Source organism: Stenella coeruleoalba (assembly GCF_951394435.1).
Source record: "Stenella coeruleoalba genome assembly, chromosome: 7".
NCBI classification, from domain to species: Eukaryota; Metazoa; Chordata; class Mammalia; order Artiodactyla; family Delphinidae; genus Stenella; species Stenella coeruleoalba.
The window spans coordinates 72407443-72433288 of NC_137153.1; the positions used below are offsets into that span (position 1 = coordinate 72407443).

The following is a 25846-nucleotide window of genomic DNA, read 5'->3' on the forward strand; positions in this document are numbered from 1 at the left end:
CCCATATTTTGATTGGGTTATTTGTTTTGATGATATTAAGCTGCATGAGCTGTTTGTAAATTTTGGAGACTAATCCCTTGTCGACCACATCATTTGCAAATATTTTCTCCCAATCTGTGAGTTGTCTTTTCGTTTTGTTTATGGTTTCCTTTGCTGTGCAAAAGCTTTTGAGTTTAATTAGGTCCCATTTGTTTATTTTTGTTTTTATTTCCATTACTCTGGGAGACGGATTGAAAAATATCTTGCTGTGATTTATGTCAGAGAGTGTTCTGCCTATGTTTTCCTCTAAGAGTTTTATAGTGTTCTGTCTCACATTTAGGTCTTTAATCCATTTTGAGCTTATTTTTGTGTATGGTGTTAAAGAATGTTCTAATTTCATTTTTTTTTTACATGTAGCTGTCCAGGTTTCCCAGCACCATTTGTTGAAGAGGCTGTCCATTCTCCCTTGTATAGTCTTGCCTCCTTTGTCTTAGATCAATTGACAATAGGTGTGTGAGTTTATTTCTGGGCTTTCTATCCTGTTCCATTGATCTATTTTTCTATTTTTGTGTCAGTACCATACTGTTTTGATGACTATAGCTTTGTAGTATAGTCTGAAATCAGGGAGCCTGATTGCTCCAGCTCTATTTTTCTTTCTCAGGATTGCTTTGGCTTGCACTCGTATTTTTGGTTCAGGGTCTGCTTCTGAGAAAACACCGTCTAAGATAAGCACCTTCTACATGCAAGACAATGTGATTATGTTCTAGTGAAGAGACTGTAGTGGAGAAATTAAAAAATGAAATAAATGGGTTTTAAAATGTTGTTAAGCATCGTGGATCTCTAATGAAATACCTGGTCTATGAGTCAGGATCATGAAAGAAAAGAGATGGTATACTCAACTTACCTATGGGTGAAGGATCCATACTCAGAAAACTATAAGATGCAAGTGAAAGAAATTGAAGACGACACAAACAGATGGAAAGATATACCATGTTCTTGGATTGGAAGAATGAATATTGTTAAAACGACCATACTACCCAAGGCAATCTACAGATTCAATGCAGTCCCTCTCAAAATACCAATGACGTTTTTCACAGAACAAGAACAAATAACTTTAAAATTTGTATGGAAACACAAAAGACCCTGAATAGCCAAGACAATCTTGAGAGAGAAGAACAGAGCTGGAAGAATCATGCTCCCTGACCTCAGACTATACTACAAAGCTACAGACACCACATCTCCACTTCTTACCTTGTTATTTATACTCTCAATCATAGACCCACCTTGCCTCTCCTCACTGTGATCTTTGCTCCCGTCTTGAGTCTGGTTCAGATTCTCCTCCAGTTATGCTCCCCTGAGCAATATCTGCTTGCCCTCCTCTTATCACTACCTGCAGGATCCTTTTCTGTGAGACAGCAGCCTCCGGCAGCACCCTGCCCTCCTAACCACTAGAGGGCAGTGCTTCCAGCCTAGGGAGCAGAACCCAACTCTCCTTCCCCACCCCTACCCCCCACAAGGAGACAAAAATCAAAAGAGAGCTGCCTCAAGAGCTCTCAGCTCGCATGATCAGCTTCCCATCCTAAGAAAAGTCTTTTAACACTTCCTTTTTTAAATTTTTGCTCTTTCCTACTCCCTGGGTATGGATTCCATAGGCACTAAAAGGCATACTTGTATTCAGATAGGAGATTATGTGTTTTGCAAAGAGGGGAAGAGTTCAGACGTTCCCGCTAGAGTCTATTTAACCTATTGCATAAAACAGAATTCTAATCAGCTCTGTTACCTCATTTCTGACTCCACAGTGGATTCGAAAGAAGGGTGGAGTCAGCAGTGGTGTTAGAAATGGGCAGTGAGATAGTGAGGGAACAGGTGAAAATGGAAATAGAAACCAGAACTCAGAATGCAGTGCAGGCAGTTCACATGCAGACCACCAGCTTTGTAGTAGAAAAAAGTCAGAGAACTGTACTCAGACCTCAGCCACTTCTTAGCACCTTATTGCTCTTACTTATGGGCGCAGAGTCATTTTTTACAAGGAAAAATATGAGCCTCCTAGAAAATGGTTAATGTCGGTCATTGTACTCTGTTTAAAAACTCAGTGAAGAACGTAATGCACCTTTTAAAAAATGTTCGTCTTCTGGTTAAATAGTAATAGTTAACATTTGCTAAGTACAATGAGCTAGGCACTGTGCTAATATATTTATTACATTCTTTAATTGTCATAACTCTGCAAGGTAGGAACTATCATCCTCCTCATTTTGTAGGTAAGGAAGGTGAGGTTTTGAAAAGTTAAGTCAGGTGCCTGCCTGCCACCCAGTTAGCAGAACCAGTGCTGGAATTAGGCGTGACAGCCCATGCCTTTAATCGCTATCTTCTATCTGCAAAACCTGACAAACGTTATAGTGGTTCAGAGGCTACACCATCAGCTCTCTGGAGCATTCCCTTCATCCATAAACCATGTCTGATAAATGGGGCAAAATCGTACTACTGAAACTGGGTAATTCCAAGAGGATGCTCAAAGTAATGGAATAAACAGAACAATAACAAAAGGTATTGAATAAAAAAGACATACAATTCAATCATCCTAAAGGAACGAGAATCGATTTGATTCAGCTTTTAATAAATCTCTGAGGGGGAAAAACATACACAAGCTCTGCCGGAGGTGACTCAGTGTTTACCAATCCGTCAGGTCAAGTCTGTCTTTGTCAGTCCACCGGTTTCTCTGTAGCCTTGGTCTCTGCCATCTCAGAAATGTGGATGTCTTCTCCTGCCCTCCACAAGAGGGCGCTGAGTTTCCCAGCACGGGACCCACCTCATGCCAAGAGACCCGCTGAAACAGGATAGAACCACTAGGGGGAAGCAGTGAGGTCCTTATGCTTCACTCTTCCCTGAGATTTCAAATTTGTACTCTTTGTTTTTGATGTCATCATTTTAAAGATGCTCTCATCTGAGAGACATATTTCATCGTGCGTGGATGGTGCCACAGAAAACCGGGCTCTGCAAATCACCGGGGCACACTTCAGCTCAGCGTTTCCATCTCATCAGGGCGAGTCTGATATCAGCAGTTAACTTTGCAGGAGGCCCCAGGTAAACAGCTTGCCTAGTAGAAAAGCCATTTTCTTCTACTCAGTCTACTCATAACATTTTGCAGGACATATTAAATCCATTAACCTTTTCCCCGTTTCAAGAATGCATCATCAATCACAAACAACTGCAGAATATCTGATTCTTGTCATTTCTTTTTTGAGGGAGTTAGAGTGAATACAGAAATACAAAGACAATAGGAGAGGTCAAGTCCGGATAGAAGTAGCCCACACACTCTTCAAATGAGTCGTTTGGGTTCTGAAGGAACTGTGCCACCTAACAGCACCTCCTGAAGACTCTTCTGGAAGACTACAGAATGCTACATCAGGTATGCCCTGAAAAGAGCTCTGAAGTGATTAACTCGACGATGATTACTCTGGGTTTGATTTTTCAAGCGCCCTCTTCTGTACATGTGGCTAAGAACACATCGCTTGAATGGATACAGTTAAGATTTTAACACAAATAGAAGTGGGAGATTGGAGACGGTTCAGGATGTTCTTCAACAGGGACTAATAAATGGCCATTTAAAATGATGCCGAGGAGTGTACGTATTGATACAGAAAGATAGTCGCAAGATATTGAGTTTTCTAAAGTAAGTTCTAAAGCAGTGTGAGCCCGTTTATGTAACATAGATTTATATCCATGCATTCAAAAAAGTCTGAAAGGCATGTTTATTATCTCTGGATGGTAGAATTATAAGTGATATTTCTTTTTTCCCCTTCCTTTTGCTTATCTGTGGCTTCAAAATTTCCTACCCAAACCATGTATTGCATGTACGATTTTAAGTTCACCAAAATATGCACTTTGTATCGTTTGCTCTGCAAGGGTTTGTTTAGGTAGAGCCTTCTGAACTTTTTACACAGGATGTTCTCAGACTGACACAATTCTCATCCCTCTGTGCGTACCCTGGATCCGCAAGGTTGAATTAAGAATGAGCCAGGAACAATTGCTGCTCTTATGTGATGTCGTATTTGCCGTCTTGCTTTCAGAGGGCAATGCCACGTCTCCCAACTGTCCCCGCTCAAGGCTCTGGTCCCCAACGCCACCCCAACCATCTGACGTGTCCTGTCTTATTCTATTTCCCAAGCTCTGTGATTACATAGACCTTTTCCTCTTCCTTGATCGTCCCCTGCACGTGCAGGGCCCCAGGCCTTTGGTCAGTTTTCCCACCACCTGGTAAACCTTTTCCCCTGGGCTCACCTGTCAAAATCTTCTCCATCCTTCAAGGCCCATCTCAAGTGTCTCTTCACTTGGAGCCTTTCCTGAGTTCCCATAGGCTGTGAGCAATCGAGTGTTGCGAGGGTGGGAGTGGGTGGGTGATGAAGCCAAGACGGTGCTCCTGTGGTCTCTGCTTTTCATGGGTGCTTCTCAGGGGCAGTAACCACATCCGCGAACAAGCAGCAACCTTAGCCCCCAAAAGCCACCGGCACCACGGGTGTTTATAAAGTGAAGTGACATATCTTAACCAAAACTACATGCAACAAACAAGAATTGGACTCTTACTAAAATGTTCTATTGTAGTTGACAGGTTGTTTAAGAGAATTTCAAGAGCATATCTGAACACACCTTTCCCTCTTGAGTCACAGCAAAGGTTTTTGCAGAAATGATTTTGGTGGCCGCTGCTAGTCTAAGACGGCGGGAAAAGATGGTCTGGGAGCACACAGGGCCGTGAGGAACAAGCCCACCCCACACGCCCCGGGAGAAACGGCACACCAGTCCCACCCCGGCCTCTGCTGTCCCGGCCGATGGACATGGGCTCCACGGGGCAGCTGGAACTGCTCGGTCCCTGCACCCTCCCCACCTGAGAATTCCAGGAGGCCCCGAAGCCCCTCCCATCCTGTTTCCTCGTTCTGTCCTGGTCCCCCAGTGATATCGCCATTTTCCCCACTGTCCTCCCAGCCCACCTCTCCCGGGCCTGCCCTCAGCCAGGCAGTGGGGGGTCTCCCTGGATGTAAGTGGCCGCTAAGGACAGTCGCAGCCCTCCCGGGTTGGAGGCAGGCAGGTCCTGACCCAGCTGGGCTCAGCTACTCCTGGGTCCTCAAACACCCCACGTGCTTCCCTCCTGTTTCCCACAGGGCATATGTCTTGACCCCTGCCTGGAACTTTCTATCTTAATTCCATTCCAACTCCCACCCAACCTCCAAGGCCAGCTGAGATCTCTCTCCCCTAGGGCTCTTCTTGACCGTCCCCACCCCCAGAGCATGTGTCCCCTCGTCCTCACAGCACTGGCCTTGCTGTCATTCATTTAGTCCTGGGCACATGCAGGCTTTGCAATCAGGCTGCCGGTTCCCAGGCTGGGCCCAACCACTTGCTGGCTGTGTGACCCTGGGCAAGTTACTTACCTGCGGCTTCCTCAGTTTCCTTGCCTGTAAAATGGGAATAATCGTAGTACCTACCTCATAGCATTGTTGTAAGAATTCAATGAACGAAGCCAGCCATTCCTGCTACATAGTAAGAACTTCGTAAGTGTTCATTTTCCCCTGGAGAGCACATCTTTCTCAAGTTAGTACATTCTTATTTACCTTTCTATAATTTACATCTTGTCTTCCTAACAAGGTTACAGCTCCTTTTAGTGCTACGACTGAGCCATTTATCTACAGGGCATTTTTGTAGTCTTCACAGCACCTACCCTGTAACCTACACACAGTAGGCGCTTAATAATTACTTACTGCCCAACTCACAACATGGCAATAGGAGTGTCTTGTCATCTACAAAATAGACCAAAGCAAACTGCCGGTCATGGGTCAGTGTAGCTGACTCTGCAAAACAAACCACCCTGAAACATGGTGACCTAAAGACCCTGATGACTCCTTATTTCTCATGATTCTGTGGATTGGCTGAGGAGTTGTGTTGGTCGACAGCATTCAGCCAGTGGGTCAACGGGGCCGGAAAGTCCGAGATGGCCTGACTCACGTCTAGCCGTTGGTACTGGCTGTTGGCCGGGTTTCTTGATTCTTCTTGACTTAACTTCACATCCTCCAATAGGCTAGACTGAGCTTTCCAGCCTGGTGGGGGGTGTCTCGGGAATCTAGGGTGTTGCAGTGAAAGACACGTTACCCTGGAGGTCTAGGCTCTGGAACTTGCCGTGTCACTTTCACCATATTCTGTTGATCACAGCGGGTCCCAAGGCCAGCCCGGAGCGGAGGAGTGGAGAAATAGGCACCACCATTTGACGGGAGGAGTGGCAGAGTCATATTGCAAAAGGGGTGTAGACAGAGGGAGGCCTGATCCACGGGGGGCCGTTACCGGAAGCATTTTCCACACATCCTTGGTAAGAGGTTTGGTCAGCTTGTGAGCTGACAACCTCAGTAACCTTCCTCTCCCGTGCTTTGGGGTCTCACAAAGAGTTTCACAATCATTAGCTGTTTTGACCTTCACAACGACGCCAATTCCTCTGAGGCAGGGAGAAGAGGTATTAATCGTCTTTACAACGTAGAATAGAAAGCTGAAGTTAGACACGTGCCCTGCCTCGCACGGCGATTATTAACAGAATTGTACTAGTGTGACAGTTTCCTTTTTTATGAGTTATGAAATATTTGTCTTACAGAAAGTGTGGAGAGTAATACAAACACCCACCCACGTGACACCACCTTGCTTAAAGGCTAGAGTGTGAGCGCCTCGTTGGGGGCCCCCGTGCCTGGGTCCCCATCACATGCCCTCCATTTCCACATCAGCGTTCTCTCTATGGTGATAGCAGCCATCTTGGATTTGGTGTTTATCATTTCCATGAATAGTTTTTACATTTTTATTCATAAATAATACCTACCATACTGCATCATTTCTAAGGCACACATCTTTTTTTTCTTTTCCATTATAGTTTATTTCAAGATACTGCATTTAGCTCCCCGGGCTATACAGTAGGTCCTTGTTGTTTATCTATTTTATATATATAGTAGTTTGTATCTGCTAATCCCAAACTCCTAATTTGTCCCTCCCCACCCCCCTTTCCTCTTTGGTGACCATAAGTTTGTCTTCTATGTCTGTGAGTCTGTTTCTGTTTTGTAAATAAGTTCATTTGTGTCATTTTTTAAGATTCCCCATATAAGTGATATCAAAATGTTGATTTCATTACAAAGCTGGATTGGAAGATGTGGCATGGCTGTGAAGTCGAGTGGGTTTGCTAATACTCTCCTATTTTGAACTTACCCTCCAAAATGTAAAGCACACATCTTTTTTCACATTTGAATATCTCAGAAATCAGGATGCCCTTATACCTGATGACACCTTACAATAGCGGCCAGCCAGGTAGCAGTCGTGCCATACTGCCTGCACATCCTCCAACATCAAAAGTAGCAGGACTAAACTTGCAGAAAATTGTGGAGGCAATAGTGGGGCACTCTTTTTCCCTTCAGGAACCAAGTGGTTGTGAGGAGATCGTGGGTACGGAGGTAATTCAGAAATGTCCAGCAATGTTCCAGAAGGAGGACTCTGAAGGAGCTTAGCTATACCTAACTGTAAAAATACCTTAAGAACCCAACGACAACAGCCATGAGTTCTCTTATGGATTGCTTTCAGGGATGCCTTATCACCAGCCCTCTAGTTTGGTGGAGGATTTATTATGTGGGAAACGCAGACTTCAGTGACTTTAAGTCAAAAGAATTTAGAAGAGTCAGAATTTACATGTGGAAAAACTGATTTATTTCACTTCTATTTATTTTACTTTTTTATGCACACACAAGAGTAATATATGGTAAAAAAGTGTCTAATCAAGTATAAAGTATCAAATAATAAGTGACAAGAAAGCATTTTGTCAGAGTTTAATTCTCAGCATCTTTTCTGTCTTAAGGGTGCGTAAAGAAATGATAGACCTTAGAAGCTTTAAGTACAGGATGTCAAGTCGTACCTGTATTTCTGCAAACCATGGCTGTTTGTTCAACATTATGCTTTTGAGATATTTTCAGTTTGATAAATCCAGCCCCAGTCCATTCATCTTAACTACTGCATAAAAATCCATTGTATAAATATAGCATGTTTTATGTATTGCATTTTATCCATTCTCCTATTAATGGGCAGTTAAATTGCTTCCAATTTTTTACTTCAAAGAATACAGTTATGAGCAACTTACTCATAACTTCTTGTGAACAGAATTTCTGGATCACAGGGTACACATATCTTTGACTTTACTAGACATTTCCAAACTGTTCTCCAAAGTGTCTGTCTAATTTACACACCCACTAGCAGTGGTATGAGAGGCCCCAGTGCAAGAGCCCCTTGACGGGATTCCCAGTCTCATTTCTCATTCCCTCCAACTCACTCCCCTTACATAGTCCAAGTGATCACGAAAACACACAGCAGGTCAAATCACAACTCAGCTTTACCCCTTCCCTGGCCCTAACTGAGCTCTACCACCTCTTTCTGCCCTTGCTAACCCTCTGTCACAGCAGACCCATCCCTGACATTACAATCCAGCAACTTCAGAATCCTGCTATAGTTCCTAGCATGACACACACCCCTTCTCTGTCCTCAACCTCCGCATCTGCCGTTTCCTCTCTCAGGAAGCCTCTTCCCAACTAAACTACCCTGCCGCACCTGACACCCAGTTTTTGCCAACTCACCCTCCATGGGTTAGAACAAACTTATCCCTCTCTTTCTCCTCAGAGCCTCCTTTGACCTCCCCTACACACACACCACTGCCTCTGGAGTGTGTGCCTCTCTGCATCCCCCACAGCGTTATCTCAGACACGCCCCATCGACACCTCCTCACACGGTGCTGAAATGGCCTCTTTGCTTGTTTGGATCTCGCATTAGACTTTAAGCTCCCAAAATGGGAGCAGAGGGGAACAGTGTTGACCTTGCTCACCGCAGTCTTCTCACCCAGTAGCTAGCCCACGTGGTCTTCAATAAATTCTGTATTTGTTGAGTGAACAAGAGCATGTGTCAAGTCAGCAATGGAACCTAGTCATTTGGGTCCCAGTTCCTTGAATTTCCTACTGCGGGTTCCCACGCCACCCAAGACAGCTCTCCTTCCTAAACCTACAAATTATCAGCAGAGGGCCAGGTAGGCTACAGAAGCCACCGTGAGGGGGAAATACCGGGAAGAAATGGGGAATTTGGGTGTCAAACTACAGAAATTCCTTTCGGCTCACTGCAACTGAAAGCCTTTATGTGGGTCCTTGGGTGTTTTGTTTTTTTTTTTTAAATTAGTTTTTATTGAATTATAGTTGCCTTACAATGTTGTGTTAGTTTCTGCTGTTCAGAAAAGTGAATCAGTTATACGTATACATATATCGCCTCTTTTTTAGATTTCCTTCCCCTTTAGGTCACCACAGATCATTGAGTAGAGTTCCCTGTGTAGGTTCTCATTAGTTATCTATTTTATGCATAGTAGTGTATATATGTTAATCTCAACCTTCCAGTTCGTCCCATCCCCTCTTCCCCCCTTGGCAACCCTAAGTTTATTCTCTACATCTGTGACTCTATTTCCGCTTTTTGTTTGTTTGTTTAAAGTATGGGTTTTTTTTTAATTATTTATTTTTGGCAGCGTTGGGTCTTCGTTGCGGTGCGTGGGCTTCTCATTGCAGTGGCTTCTTTTGTTGCGGAGCACGGGCTCTAGGTGTGCGGGCTTCAGTAGTTGTGGCTTGCGGGCTCTAGAGTGCAGGCTCAGTAGTTGTGGCGCACAAGCTTAGTTGCTCCGTGGCATGTGGGATCTTCCCGGACCAGGGCTCGAACCCGTGTCCCCTGCACTGGCAGACGGATTCTTAACCCCTGCGCCACCGGGGAAGTCCCTCTATTTCTGCTTTGCAAATAAGTTCATATATACAATTTTTTTCTAGATTCCACGTATAAGTGATATTATACGATATTCGTTTTTCTCTTTCTGACTTACTTCGCTCTGTGTGACGTCATACAGAGTGGATGGCCCTTGGGTGTTTAAAGGACGAATCTATACGGTGTAATGAGGGAGCCAAGGAAGGAGCCAGCTGGGCCGGTCCTGTTCGCAGCCACCTACAGTGTACAGCTTGGGTAACAGAAGGCACATCTGGAGGTGTTCGAGAAGAAACTAGCCATTCTCTAAATAGGATGGAAACGAAATGGAAAAGGTTGAGTTAACGTTAAGAGATTAAAAATAGTCTGAGATTACTTTGAAAGAATGGGTCTAATATTCGATGTGTTTTTTAAGACAAGGAATGAATTTGGCAGATCCTGAAAGCCTTCTCCGACAACTCAAGAAAAAGGCAAAACCATTTTTGCTTTTGAAACGTCTATACTGACTCGGGGTTTGGGGCAGAATAAAAAAATCCTGAATTTAGGAACCTAACAACTTCCTTCTATGTCAAAGAGCGTAGGCTGACATCTCCTAAATCAGGAGTTCTTAAACGCTAGGATGCCTTCAAGTAACCAAAAGGGCTTGTGAAAACGCCAGTTGCTGGACCCCACCCTCAGAGTTTCTGATACACTAGGTCTGGGTGAGGCAGGAAATTTGCATTTCTAAAAAGTTCTTAGAACCGTAGAAAGGAATGAAGTGCTAACACATGCTACAACCTGGATGAACCTCAAGAACGTTATGCTAAGTGAAAGAAGCCAGACACGAAACGTCACGTATTGTGTGACTCCATTTCTATGAAATGTCCAGAATAGGCAAATCCGTAGAAACAGAAAGTGATGAGCGGTTGCCGGGGGCTGGGGGAGGGGAAGTAAGGAGTGACTGCCTAATGGGGACAGGCTTTCCTTTTGGAATGATGAAAATGTTTTGGGACTAGGTAGAGGGGGATAGCTGCACAACACTGAGAACGGACTACATGAGGACGAACTGTACGCTTTAAAATGGTTAATTTGATGTTATGTAAATTTGACCTCAATTGAAAAAGAGATTCCTAAGTAGTGCTGATACTGCTGGTCTAGGGGCCACACTTGGAGAGCCACTGGCCTGAGTTACAGCGCAGAGAGGGGAAGAGACTGAAGGGAGGTCGACCTCCAAAGTGAATGGAAGCTTCTCTGGACTCCACCAAGCTGGTCTGTGACTGAGAATTCTGAAAGTCTGACACAGGTTGTCGTATTGAACCTTAGTTCTCAATTTGGGCTGAGACCCAGCAGCTGGCAGCAGCTTCCACATTTCAGATCTAAGCCCTGGACCACTTAACACAGGTGTTTAGCTGAGAACCAGTTTTGCCCTTCGCAGCTGATCATTCACCTCTGGCAGCTTATTCTTTATAAGCTTTATTGGTTTTACAGGATGAGGGGAAGTTGCCAAGTAGAGAGAGAATTTCCTTGGATGTAGTCATTGGTGTTCCGTGAGTCTGACCACAGGCACTGGGGAAAGCATGAGAAGTCTTCCCTTTCACCTCATCAACCCTGTCTCCAAACACTACTTGCTATCCTAGGACCATTTATCTTTGTAAAGAACTTGAGAAGGTGGAGACGATTTAATCCCCGCTATAATATGTAAAGAGAGCGTTGAACCTGAAGCCAGAAGGACTAGGCACTTTTGAGCACATTGACCAGTTGTTTCCTTTCTCTCTGCTTGTTCCTCAACTGGAAAATGGAATAAGAATAGCCCCTTCACAGGGCTCTTGCAAGAGCCAAACCAGATAACTTGTAATTATCACAGTTATTTCCCACAGTTACAATGCGGCCCTACTCTTGTCTTCATGGATCCAATCCCTGCGTCTCACATCCTCCGAGTGACGCCTCTCCTCACGTGGAGGGGCAGTTCTTGATCTTTGTTTCTATGGCGACACATGAAAGATGGCATTTATGTGTGTCACAACACAATATGCATTTGTGTATTATTTAAGAAAAATCACTGCTGCTTCAGAAGACAAGAAATACAAATGGGAAGGGTGGATAGGTAGGTTGGTGACTCAGGGGACACGATAGGGCATACAGAGCGTGTAAATGCGGAACTGAGAGAGGAAAGAATGGAGGGACCAAGAGGCGCTTAAAATTCGTGAGGTAGTCAGTATTCATAAGGCCTTAAATTGACCCCAATGATGATGGCCATTCTGGTCCCAAGAAACACAGTTGAAGACCACAGCTGCTCGTCAGGCTAAAGGGTAAACTACAGCTTGGGCCAAGTGCGCCTGCTCCTGGGATCCATCATAGGAGCAAATGTGTGTTGTTGACTCGAGACCTTTCATCCGCCAATCTCCCTTGTTCAGACATCCGCACTGGTCTGTGTTCTCATGCTATAGGGAGGGGTAGGATCAGTGGTTGCCAGGAGCTAGTGGTTGCGGGGGGGGGGGGGGGGAGGATTGACAACAAAGGGGCCTAGTAGGAGAATTTGGAAGAGGGGGTGGAATTGATCTGTGTCATGACTGTGGTGGTAGTTTCATGAGTGTATACACACTGGCCAAAATTCACAAAACCGTACACTAAAAAGCATGAATTTTATTGCATGTAAATTATAGCTTAATGAAAAAATAAATAAATATGGTTTATTTAGCCCCCCCCCAAATTATACTTCATTTATTCTGGGGTAGAACCAAGAAATTGTTTTACAAAAACTCCCCAGGTGGGGAATATCTGCTTCCGTCTAAGATGTAGTAACAGGGGGTGGATTTTCCTTCCTATTCCTACCTGAGACGACTAAAAAAACAGACAAAATATGTGAAACAGTCATTTCCAAGTAAGTGGATGCCAGGCAGCACCAAGGACAGTGAGTGAGCCTTGCAATCTGGAGGTGATAAATATGTTTATTATCTTGATTTTGGTGACGTATGTTAAAACTTATCAAATTGCTCACTATATGTACAGTGTATTGTACATCAGCTATATCTCTATAAAGGCTTTGGTTTTATTTAAAGGTTCCCAGGTGGGCTTCCCTGGTGGCGCAGTGGTTGAGAGTCAGCCTGCCGCTGCAGGGGACGCGGGTTCGTGCCCCAGTCTGGGAAGATCCCACGTGCTGCGGAGCGGCTGGGCCCGTGGGCCATGGCCGCTGAGCCTGCGCGTCCGGAACCTGTGCTCCGCAATGGGAGAGGCCACAACAGTGAGAGGCCCGCGTACCGCAGAAAAATAAATAAAGGTCCCCGGGTGATCCCAAGTGTATAGCCAGAGTTGAGCACCATCAGCCCAAATACATGACCTTACTTGGCCCTGGGATCTACCCTCATATGATTCTAATAATGTGAATTTAATGTTATGTTGAAGAATATAAAGTATTAATGTTTATTAGAAGACAGACTTTGCATAAATGGAACTCATTTTGGAAAATAAGTCTGCACTTGCAGGAATAATATTTATTGATAAGGATTCTTTTGATAGCTCACTGTAAAGAAAGATAAAATAGACCTTCCATGGAGAATTTTTAAGTGTTAGTACAAAACATGTCAATAGGGGCTCCTAGGCAATTTGGAATATGTATTAAAAGTCTCAAAATTGTTCATAACATTTAACCCAGAGTTTAAACTAAGGAAGTAAGAAATGAGTGCAAGGGTGTACCACTGCAGCAATGCTGGGGTTTTTTTGAAGAGCAAAGGAACTTTTCCCAGAAGTTCCCTACAGACTTCCTTCCTGTCTCTTTGGCCAAAATAATGTCACATGTTTATTCCCAAGCCGGTCACTGGCAAGACGAGTAGAATTATCCAGAACGACCTAGACCAATTTAGTTGCATTACTTCAGGCTGGAGAAGGTCCCGTCCTTCCCTCAGGCACATGGCTGTCCTCTATTTGGACAAACCCAGGGTTTACTGGCAAAGGAGAAAGCAGAGAAGTGGCTGTTAGGTAACGTGGTGAATGTGATATGATTCCATTTTTAGAAATAAAAAGTGAACATAGATAGGCAACCCCCCCAAAATGAATGAAATGCTATATATTCTTAAATATTATCTCCAGTTGGTGGGATTATCGTGAATATTTATTTTTCTTATTTCTGCTTTGCTTTTTTTCTTTCCTACATTTTCTGTAATGCATATATAATCTTTGACCAAAAAATTACCCAAGAAATGTCATTTTAAAATAAAACATGTTTAGCCCTCACCAGAGCTCTTTAAAAAGTAAGTTATAAGAGTAATTATGATAAGATCCAGGCCAGGGCATTCCGTGGACATTGGAATCTGTCTGATGTAGCGTCCAAGGCAGGGCCTCTGCAGCTACATGAATCACGAGGACCCAGAGGCCCCACAGAGATTCCAGCAGCTCGGTTTTGAGGGGCCACCCCTGCTGCCTGGAAGACTGTGCCAGTTAGTTCTTTTCCCAACCCAGAGGGTTGAGCAGCAGATTCTAAGCCCGTCCTTAGAACACGGGGGCCGAGAAGGTAATGTAGATCAGACGAGGGAACAGAGTTACACAGAGACCCTTGCCCCTCCCCACCCGCTATAAGCAGGAAGACAGAGGTGGAGGAATGGAAATGAAAGGCATGAACAAGAAGATGATTAGAGACAGCGAGGCCACTGTCTGCCCCCAGGCCACGTGTCCGACAACTTGTGCTTGACCCTTAAGCACACTGATGTTGTGGCCAAGTCAGAGTGGAATTCTGGTGTGTCCCAAGTGTCACCTGTGGCCACTTCTCAGTCCATACCTGGGATTCAAAGGGATGAAGGAGACCCAGAATGGCCAAAGTTGACCAAAACTGAGGGAAGACGGCCAACAGCCGAGACATTTGACGGCAATCTACATTGTCACCAAACCTCTGAGCTGCCCTCACACCCAGCCAAACCTGGCTCCTGCATCCGGCCCAGTCTCCACCTCCAGCCCGGTCTTGGGAGCACAGGGCAGGCAGTGCCGTCAGGGAGACGGAGAGGCAGCCCAAGGGGAAAAGACACCAGCTTTAGGGTAACACAGACCTCAGTTCATATCCGCCTCCACCAACTCCTGGTTGTGCAAATTTGGGCGAGCTGCTTCCCCTCCCTCTGCCTCAGCTTCTTTACCTGTAAAATGGGGATAAATCTGTTGAAGGCACTCAGTGAGCTGGTGTATGCAGGGTGTGACAAACCTCCACATAATCCAGTGGAGAAGCTGGGAGAGGAGCAGTTGCCTGTGAATGCACCTCTGACACTTGCCCAGGAAATCCTTCTCTCCCTCACCTTGGACTTGGAGCACAGAAATTAACCGAGTGCCCTGAGGCCAGGAGTCTGGGGCTGTCATTTTCACTTCTCTGAATCAAAGTTTCGTTTTTTCTGGTTTTTTAAAATAAATTTATTTAATTTATTTGTTTTTGGCTGCGTTGGATCTTCGTTGCTGCGCGCGGGTTTTCTCTAGTTGTGGCGAGCGGGGGCTGCTCTTCGTTGCGGTGCGTGGGCTTCTCATTGCGGTGGTTTCTCTTGTTGCAGAGCGCGGGCTCTAGGAGCGCGGGCTTCAGTAGTTGTGGTGCGTGGGCTTCAGTAGTTGTGGCCTGAAGGCTCAGTCGTTGTGGCCTGCGGGCTCTAGAGCGCAGGCTCAGTAGTTGTGGCGCACGGGCTCGGTTGCTCCGCAGCATGTGGGATCTTCCCGGACCAGGCTCGAACCCGTGTCCCCTGCACTGGTAGGCGGATTCTTAACCCCTGTGCCACCAGGGAAGCCCTGAATCAAAATTTTGATGGAGGCAGATGACAGGTGCTTACTCTTGCCAAAAATAAACAAATAAATAAATGGTTTTTGGGAAATGATACCCGGCTCACTTCACCTGTTCACAGCCGGACCACCCGGTGCTGGGATGGCGAGCTCTGACTCTGGAGAAGAACAAATCGTGCCTGGGAGACCAAGGGAGATCACCAGAACCTCACTCTCTGCGGAGGATGGTGTGGGTGGTAGAAAGGAGGAGCAGAGAGGGAAGAAAGAAAAAGCAGCAGGAGGTGGACACTGGGGAGAATCCTCTGTCTGGGAGTAGCTGTGACTTTGACTTTGACTTATCTTTCCTCTGTTGAGCTCTTTGCTGGTTTAGCACAGTGAGGGAACTGGCTCATGGGAACTTGAGGGGAGGTGGAGAAGAAATTCTCTCCAATGAAAATTTCTGAACTCTCCGCTTCATTAGTTCTACACAGGGCATCTTATGCCTGCAAGGAACACACAGGGATCTCTCTCCAGGGGGAAGATTATTCTTGGTGGCTTTTCTGGACACCAAATTCTGGTTCAAGAACTATTGAAACTGTCCTGAGGTGCCGGGGTGGGGGGGGCGGTGGGGAATGGGGCATGTGAAAATGAGAACCCTCAAGGTCATATTCATTTATGTATCCACATTGCATAGACTGAAAGTGGATCTCGTACAAGGCTTGCCAGGCTATGAAAAATGATACATGACAAAACATGGCCAGTATGTCAGAGTTTTTGTACTCCTTTCTTTCTTTTTTTTAACCTAGAGTGTTTTGGTGTGTTTTAGTATTTTATCTATGAAAAAGACTTGCGCTTGTGAAAATAAGGAGTTGTCTTTTTACAAGTGTTACAAGGTATTTTACAAGTTTGCGTTTTGGTAATAGTGCATTTGAGATTTCAGAGATCATAGATAATCAATTCAAACCTCCCACCTACAGATGGGGAAGCAGACTCAGAGGTGCAAGTACTTACCTGAATCCTTGCTGGTGTGGTTGACTCAGGACTGGAACTCAGGGCTTCACGTAAATATTAAGAATATTTATTAGTATTTACACAGTAACTAATCCTTAAAATATGGACACAATATTGCTCTGAAATAAAGAGTCAAACTGCACTACCCAATTTGTAACTGGAAACATAAACCATAGAATCAACATAGAGATGTTACTGGTTCAAAGGATTCACTCGTGTCAAGTTGAAAGCAAGACCAAGAAATGCTGATGTGCAGAATCAAAGGTTAAGGTTGACTTTTCCAGGAACTGGGACAAGGGCACCCAAAACCATCTAATCAGGCAGCCTTGCTAGCAGCTGTTGCCGTAAGTGGTCTCCATCCCTGAATGCATCTCCTCAGAAGTAACCACGTCCACATCTGTCGTGTGGCTCCTCTGGCACGTACGTGCCTCTATGTTTTTAAATAATCTACTCGTGGTGATTTCTTGATTTACCTACTTTATGCATCATCTATTGATTTCCTAATTTGCAAGATGAAGATTTAGTACGTCCCCAATTTCTCCATCTGTCCCACCTATATTTGGCAGTTATTATAAAATTTCTGATTAGATCAATAATCAGCAAAAAATTTATTCTTGCCTGCCAAGTCAAGTAATAATTATGATATCCTTTTTCAACATTTTCTTGTTCTTAAGAGTTAACAATTGCCTTATATTTTTAGATGCCCTCAGTTATCCAGGTACTGTCATTAATTTTTCCCAATAAAGTGTACTCTCCCTCTAGTACTATTTTCCACATACATCAAGTTTCCCACCAGTTTTTTGTTTTTTTATCGGTACGCGGGCCTCTCACTGTTGTGGCCTCTCCCGTTGCGGAGCACAGGCTCCAGACGCACAGGCTCAGCGGCCATGGCTCACGGGCCCAGCCGCTCCGCGGCACGTGGGATCTTCCCGGACCGCGGCACGAACCCGTGTCCCCTGCATCGGCAGGCAGACTCTCAACCACTGCGCCACCAGGGAAGCCCCCCAGCAGTTTAATGTAGTTCCTGGTTAGGGCTCCCCTGCAGACCCAACCTCCTGCTCCAAGCTGGCCAATGCTCTCGAGGCTCTGCCCAGACATCAAGCTGGGGATGCCTTTCAACGGACTCTCTCTATCTTGGGTTGGATTCCTCTGTCTCCTAATCCTGTGTATTCTTCTTGGATGAATATCATTGCGGTGGAATACTTTCTGAGGAAGGGTGCATAGGCTATAAAATATTTTGTGGAAATGCTTGTATTCAACCGTCATCCTTACTTGATAGTTTGGCTGGGTAAAGACTTCTCTTTCATAGTTTTGAAGGTGTTGCTCCTTTGACATCTCTACCTTCCAGTGTTGCATTTGGGAAGTCTGATGCAACTCTGACTTCTAATTTTTTTATATGATCATTTTCTAGGGTATTCTCTTTGTCCCTTTGCACAGGAAGCATGTACTGAGCATCTACTATATATTAGACATTGTATTAGAGGCTTTCCATGTGCTTATCTTGTTTAGTCCTTACCAAAAACAAAAATAAAATCCTGAAATAGAAACTTCTCTTTTTAAATAAGGGAACTGAGACACAGAGAGGGTAAGTAATTTACCCAACATATGAGAGACCATCACTGTAGGTTTTGCTTATGATATAGTGACGACCCCAAAATCTCACCAAAGTTTCTCATGGATATCACGAGTTGTCAGTGGGCTCTGCTTATCACAGTTACTCAGGGACCCTGGTTCTGGAGGTTCTAATCCAACATGTGCTTCTATGATTAGTGCAGCAGAAGGAATGTGACAAATCTCATCACAGTTGTCACAGTTTCCGCCTGGAAGTAACATGTTCCATTGGTCAAAGCCCACTCCATGTTGCACCTCACTTGTAAAGGCCATGGTGCTGTTTCCATGAGTAAATGCCTTCTTGGCATTTTTCTAGAAATGTGTATGTTTTTCCAAATCCCAAGTCCCAATACAATTCAGTCAAGAAATTGGGAAAACAGGAAAAAGTTGTGATTCTCCTGAAAGAATTAAACCATAAAGAAGCAACATAGAGATGTTACTGGTTCAAGGAATTCACTCATGTCAAGTTCAAAGCAAGATCAAGAAACACTGATATGCAGAATCGAAGGTTGAGGTTGACTTTTCCAGGAACAGGGACGGGAACACCCTAAAAGCCAAGACCATCTAATCAGGCAGTCTTGCTAGCAGCTGTTGCCATGTTTTCAGTGTGTGTTCATGGCCATGTCTGCTGGGTGAGGCATTCTTTCAAATAAATATCAATAAATTTGTATGCTTCATATATACCTCATCCAAATCCCTTGAGTGATGTTCTAAGAAATAAGTTTTGGAAACATTCAACACACGCTCCCATTTAGTGCTATTAACTTTGCTAGTAGATCTTAATGTTATGTTATTTGAACACAACCCAGTAATGTTCACTGGTGTTTTCCAGTGTTTGAATATTCCCTCTAGGCTACAGTTCTTTGTAAATACTTTAGCTGAAAGAAATGCAGAGAGCTGATGATGGGAAAATTGTTGTGGAACGCTCTGACAGGAAATCAGAAACTGAACAAAAATCTGAATTAGCAAAAGCAATATCAATTTCAACAGCAAAATCAAAACCAGGGCAAGAAGAAAAGAAAAATAAATATTTTTAATTTTCATCATTATTAAAGGAAATGAACTTATATGAAGCAGTATGTACTCTAACACTTGACTTGAAATTGCTTTTGGATGAACTGCTAACAACTGAACGAATGTCAAGGCAAAAAAGAAAATTGGTTAGGCAATTAATGTTTTGTGGGTTTTAAATTTTCATTTTAATAGCAATACCTTATAGAAATATTTGTGTTACATTCCATTTTTATAATAATTTTCTTGAGTGTTTATCTTGTGTCCCTCCCCTTCTTTTAATATTTTTATTATCAAATGTCTCCATAAGGAAGAGATTATTTGTACATGTTATTGAAATATATAATCTTGTCACAAGAAATTGATTCGTAACTATAATAAACCATGCGTTTATTATTATATCATTTTTACAGAAAACCTCTGTCAGTATAACCCTATCACAGAAAAATGATTCAATGTTCATTATTATGGTTACCCATTATTATTTAAATATAGGTAAATAAAATGTCATGAAAAATACAGAATAATTTATGATTTCAGAGTTCCTGGGGATTCTGACCCCTTATTCCCAAATCCCAAAGACTGATGCCTTTTGGGAATTTGAAAAACACTAAGCAATGCAAGATAGAATTACCAAGTGCCTGAAATAACTGTGGCCAGAAATATTTGGTGAATACTTTGTACTTAAGGACCACCCAAATGATAGAGCCAGAACCCAAACCTTTTTTATTCCCAAACTCATATTCTGTCCTCTACCTGAAACTTCCTCTGTTGTCACTAACTACGTTTTAGTGTTCATTCATCCATCCATCATTCAGCAAGCATTTACTGAGCCCCATGTGTGGGAACCATGTTGGTGCAGCACAGAGAAGTTCAACAGTATTTGTTGACTGCCTGACTATGAGGCACAAAAAGTACTTGAGCCTGAATCAGTGGTCCTGAGGGAATGAGACACAGGACAATCCACTTTTGATTGGGGGTAGAAGATATGGTCTAGGAAACAGTGGGGCAGCTTGGATCTAGAGTGTGGTAGAGGTCTGCTGGAGTTACACCTAGTATTGTAAGTGTACTCATGGCAGGAAAAGAGGAAAGAAGGAAGGTCCTGAAATGGAGATGGTAGGCTTTTAGGAGAAAGATGAGAGGTCTCCAAGATGCAGAGCTCACTGAGTAGGAACATGGACTTTGACATCTGATAGTCTTGCGTTCAAATCCCAGTTTTGTGATCTTAGACAAGTTACTGAAGTGCTCTGAGGCTCAGTTTTCTCGTATGCAAAATAGGAACAATAATACTTACCTTTAAAGCTTATTCTGTGAGTTACATCTATTTATATTTACTTATAATGCATATCAGACTCTTAGCATTGTATCTGGAACATAGTAAATACTCAGTAAGAGGTAGCTATTAATCATATATTTGTGTCATTTTGCCTGATCCTAAGTACTGGAAATTAAGAAATTTCCAGTATTTATGAATAATGTGCCATGAAGAGTTTTAGACATTTCTTTAATGAATCAAGAGTTCTTTGCTAAGGGAACCCTCTTGCACTGTTGGTGGGAATGTAAATTGATACAGCCACTATGGAGAACAGTATGGAGGTTCCTTAAAAAACTAAAAATAGAACTACCATATGACCCAGCAATCCCACTACTCGGCATGTACCCTGAGAAAACCATAATTCAAAAAGAGTCATGTACCACAATGTTCATTGCAGCTCTGTTTATGATAGCCAGGACATGGAAGCAACCTAGGTGTCCATCAACAGATGAATGGATAAAGAAGATGTGGCACATGTATACAATGGAATATTACTCAGCCGTAAAAAGAAACGAAATTGAGTTATTTGTAGTGAGGTGGATGGACTTAGAGTCTGTCCTACAGAGTGAAGTAAGTCAGAAAGAGAAAAACATACACCGTATGCTAACACATATATATGGAATCTAAGGAAAAAAAAAAGTGGTCATGAAGAACTTAGGGGCAGGACAGGAATAAAGACGCAGACGTAGAGAATGGACTTGAGGACATAGGGAGGGGGAAGGGTAAGCTGGGACGAAGTGAGAGAGTGGCATGGACATATATACACTACTCAATGTAAAATAGCTAGCTAGTGGGAAGCAGCTGCATAGCACGGGGAGATCAGCTTGGTGCTTTGTGACCACCTAGAGGGGTGGGATAGGGAGGGTGGGAGGGAGACGCAAGAGGGAAGAGATATGGGGACATATGTATATGTATAGCTGATTCACTTTGTTATAAAGCAGAAACTAACACACCATTGTAAAGCAATTATACTCCAATAAAGATGTTTAAAAATAAATTAATTAATTAATTTAAAAAAAGAGTTCTTTCCTAAGGAGAGACTATTTAAAATGTAGTCTAACTTTTGGAGGAAGAAAATAGCCCAAGCTTTCATATTTTCTTTTCTATTCAGTGATGGGAAAGGTTTTTCTTAGCATGTTTGTCCTGAAACCATGGATACGGCACAAAAATAAAAGAACGTGGCTGCCCTGGGATTTGGGATGCATGTGTTAGTCAGAAAGCCTAAATAAATATATCTAATATGTTTCCAATATCTTTTCTTTCAAGATAAATGTGGAACCCATCCCTCCTCAAGCCTGTTGTGGTGTCACGGTGCGCCCTCTGGTGGCCCATTTTTCAATGGCTTCATCGGCCCTGATGCGCAAAGTTAAGGAACCGTCTCCTGGTGAGTGCTTCCCTCTTCCACTATGGAGGAGGAACCACAGGTGGGGGACAGGTTTCTGAAGTCAGAGTCTTGTAAATGGCCAGGTCAGAGCTGCTTCTATGATTTCCCCAGGAGAAATTGCTTTATGTGTGCACATTGAGGAGCTGCACATGTTTTCTCAAGAACACGTTTCATATACGGTATGTTTCCTTGTTCCCATCTTGGTCTGTCTGGCCAGAAGTGAGGCCAATGGGTAAGAGGCGGTTCCGTGATGAAACATATCACTGGCGAAGTGGGCCAACTCTAGGCTGTGGGCCTTGTATGCCATGTTAGGGAGTTGAGACTTACCACTTTAGCCAAATGATCCTTGAGGGAATGGGGAGCTACCAAAGGGTTTTTTGTGGTGGTCGGGACATGATCAGATTTATACTGCAGAAAGGTCACTCTGAATGAAGTGAGAGGAATGGATGGTAGTTCACAAAATCTTGGAGGCAGGGCGACAGTCAGGAGGCTGTTGCAGAAGAGCAGGTGAGAGATGCTGGTCGCCTGGACCAGGTGGTGTCATAGGGCTGGAAATAAGAGGGTGAATTCTTGGGGATGTTTGGAAGGTATCCTCACACAGGATGGTTGGTAATTAGGTGTGGAGAGTCAGGAAGAGCTGGGACTAGAGAATGCCGCCCAGATTCTTGGCTTGCGCAACTGGGTAGATAGTGGTGATGTTCACTAAAATTAGAACTCTGAGGGAGGCACAGGTTCGAGGGCATGATCGCCTCAAAGGAGTTCAGTTTAGGATGTGTTCATTTAGAGGAACCTGTGGAATCTCCAAGTGCAGATGCCAGATCATTGCTCATCTGACTCTCAGGCTCAGGCTCTTGCTGCTGCGCCATGGCTGCCTCATCCTCCAGGCAGAGCTCAAACTTTGGAATGGTGGGGTGAAGGTGCTGTCAGGGACCTTGAGTCATTTTGGCCCAAATGGCTTGCCTGGGGCCTCCCTTGTCCTGTTAGAGGAGGAATAATGGGGAAAGGCTGCAGGGAAGAAACCTCGCTATTACAATATTCCCTTTTCCAAAAGTATCTATGCACCATAGTAATATTGTAGTTGATTCAGGCAAGGGTTGTCAGTGGATACTAAAGCCAGTTTCCTTGTAAACAAGATATCTACACAGTCTAAAAATATCTCTCCATATTATTTATTACAACAAAGGGAAAAATTACCTTTAGAGTGAAGAAATCTGGGTGAAAATACCAATGTCTACTCATTGATTATTTACTGATTATGAAAAGGGCAAGTATCCCATAAAGTGGAGAAATCATCTGGGTACCACATGATCAAAGTCAATGTCACCAATAATGGGACAAATTGACAACAGGTGCCTCTTACTGTGATGTGCTGAGAAGGACACAGCATGTACATAATTTGAATCTTGTCCGAAGGAAACACCAAACAAACCCAAATCAAAAAACCTGCTAGAAAACCACTGGCCTGTACTCTTCAAGAATATCAGTATTGTAAAAGACAAAGGCTCAGGCACCATTCTGAAACAAAAGAGACTAAAGAAACATGACAACTAAGTGTAAATATGCAATCCTAGATTGGGAGAACATGTTATAAAGGACAATATTAGAAATATGGCAAAATCTGAATATGATTGTGTTCAGTAATAGTATTACATCATTGTTAAGTGTCCTAAATTGGATCATTATACTGTGCGCTCATTCTTAGGAGACACTTGCCCATATGTTTAGGTGGAAAGAATCACAATGTCTATAGCTTACCTCGAACATTGATGTTTCCTGCCGTAGTCTATATGGGTTGCTATCACAAAATACAACAGACTGGGTGACTTGTAAACAACAGAATCATATTTCTCACAGTTCTAGAGCCTAGAAGTCCAAGGTCATTGTGCACATTCGAGTGAGGGCCCTCTTCTAGGTTGTTGACTTCTCCTTGTATCCTCAAATTGGGGGAAGGGTCAAGGGAGCTCTGTGGGGTCTCTTTTTTCTTTAATTTTTTTTGTGAATACTTTAAAAAAATTTTATTTTATATTGGAGTATAGTTGATTAACAAAATCGTGTTAGTTTCAGGTGTACAGCAAAGTGATTCAGTTATACATATACATGTATCTATTCTTTTTCAAGTTCTTTTCCCATTTAGGTTGTTACAGAATATTGAGCAGAGTCCCCTGTGCTGTACAGTAGGTCCTTGTTGGTTATCTATTTTAAATATAGCGGTGTGTACATGTCAATCCCAATCTCTTGATCTATCCCTCTCCCTCACACTTCCCCCTGGTAACCATAAGTTCATTCTCTAAGTCTGTGACTGTTTCTGTTTTGTAAATAAGTTCATTTGTATCAGTTTTTTAGATCCCACATATAATCGGTACCATATGCTATTTGTCTTTGTCTGACTTACTTCACTTAGTATGATAATCTCCAGGTCCATCCACGTTGCTGCAAATGGCACTATTTCATTCTTTTTTATGACTGAGTAGTATACCATTATATATGTATATACCACATCTTCTTTATCCATTCATCTGTTGGTGGACACTTAGGTTGCTTCCACGTCTTGGCTATTGTAAATAGTGCTGCTGTGAACATTGGGGTGCATGCATCTTTTCAAACCTGAGCTTTCCTCTTTGCCAATATATGCCCAGGAGTGGGATTGCAGGGTCATATGTTAGTTCTATTTTTAGTTTTTTAAGGAACCTCCACACTGTTCTCCATAGTGGTTGTATCAATTTACATTCCCACCAACAGTGTAGGAGGAGGGCTCCCTTTTCTCCACACCCTCTCCAGCATTTATTTGTAGACTCTTTGATGATGGCCACTCTGACTGGTGTGAGGTGATATCTCGTTGTAGCTCTGATTTGCATTTCTCTAATAATTAACGATGTTGAGCATCTTTTCATGTGCCTCTTGGCCATCTGTGTGTCTTCTTTGGAGAAATGTCTATTTAGGTCTTCTTATAAGGGCGCTACTCCTAATCATGAGGGCTCTGCCTTCATGACCTAATCACCTCCCAAATGTCCCACCCCAATACCATCACATTGGGGGTTAGAATTTCAACATATTGGGTTGACCAAAAAGTTCGTTTGGATTTTTTGTAACATCTTATGGAAAACCAAACGAGCTCTTTGGCCAACCCAATATGAATTGGGGGAGAGGGAGGCATAAACATTCAGCCTGTAGCAGTTGCTGACAATAATATTAATATGTATATTTGTATACAGAGAGATAAAGCAAATATGATAACATGTTAACAGTTGGTGAATGTAGGTAAGAGTGTATAGATGTTCAATGTACTCTTTTTGCAGTGTTTCTGGGGGGTATTTTTTTTCAAGGTAAAAAGAAAAGAAATACATCTATCTGACCCATATACAAATAGAGGGGATTCTGAACGCTGAAAATTCTAACCAGGGTCTCTTTTTTAAGGTCAACTCTAATATTATCTTTCAAAGCCACTAAATTCCATCTTGATGAAATATCAAAATAGCAAACAGGTGAAGGAGCAATTTCCTGTCCTGCCAGGCTCTTAAGAATGTACAGTATTTGCTGTCAATTTAGAACCTTCAGTGTTTAGAGAGGAATTTGTTTTCTTTTAAATCAAGGTACCTAAGTTGAAAGTGCCCAAGGTCCAAAGAGCAGCTGGAACAATCATTACCGCCCGCAGGCGTTCCTGTCCACTAGCCACATGTCAGTGGGCGGCCTCCGGAAGCAGCCAGGCTGTGCATGCACCGGCTGTTCCTGCTGGGGGTAGGAGTAGGGGGCCGGGGCCATTTGGAGGCTCCTGTTCACAGAGCTCCTGAATCTTTCTCACTGCCTGCTGAGCATGCGCAGGAAGTCAGGGACGCAGAGCGCTGAAATGGATCTTGGAAGGCGCTCAGTCCAACTCTCCCCGCCTTCCCATCTGTGGCTTTAACCTCCTCTACAATGTCCCAACCAAGTGGTCATCCACCCACTGCTTAAACATAGCCAGTGGCCAAAACTCCTAGACAGCCCCTCCATTTTCAAACGTCTTAAAATCATTTGAACATTTTTCCTCTTACGAACATGTATCAGAGCAAAATATC

The 25846-nt window shown here is 43.4% G+C and overlaps 2 protein-coding genes across 2 annotated transcripts in view; both read left to right on the plus strand.

The window, feature by feature from the left end:
* PGM5 (phosphoglucomutase 5) overlaps nucleotides 1-21967 on the plus strand; it is a 270967-nt gene extending 249000 nt beyond the window's left edge. Inside the window, exon 11 of the mRNA XM_079925684.1 lies at nucleotides 21677-21967. Within this exon, the coding sequence (XP_079781810.1) occupies nucleotides 21677-21853 (177 nt within the window). The 3' untranslated portion in view covers nucleotides 21854-21967. The remainder of the gene's footprint in view (nucleotides 1-21676) is intronic.
* PIP5K1B (phosphatidylinositol-4-phosphate 5-kinase type 1 beta) overlaps nucleotides 21772-25846 on the plus strand; it is a 423928-nt gene continuing 419853 nt past the window's right edge. The window contains exon 1 of the mRNA XM_079925690.1: nucleotides 21772-21794. The gene's annotated coding sequence lies outside the window, so the exon portion shown is untranslated. The remainder of the gene's footprint in view (nucleotides 21795-25846) is intronic.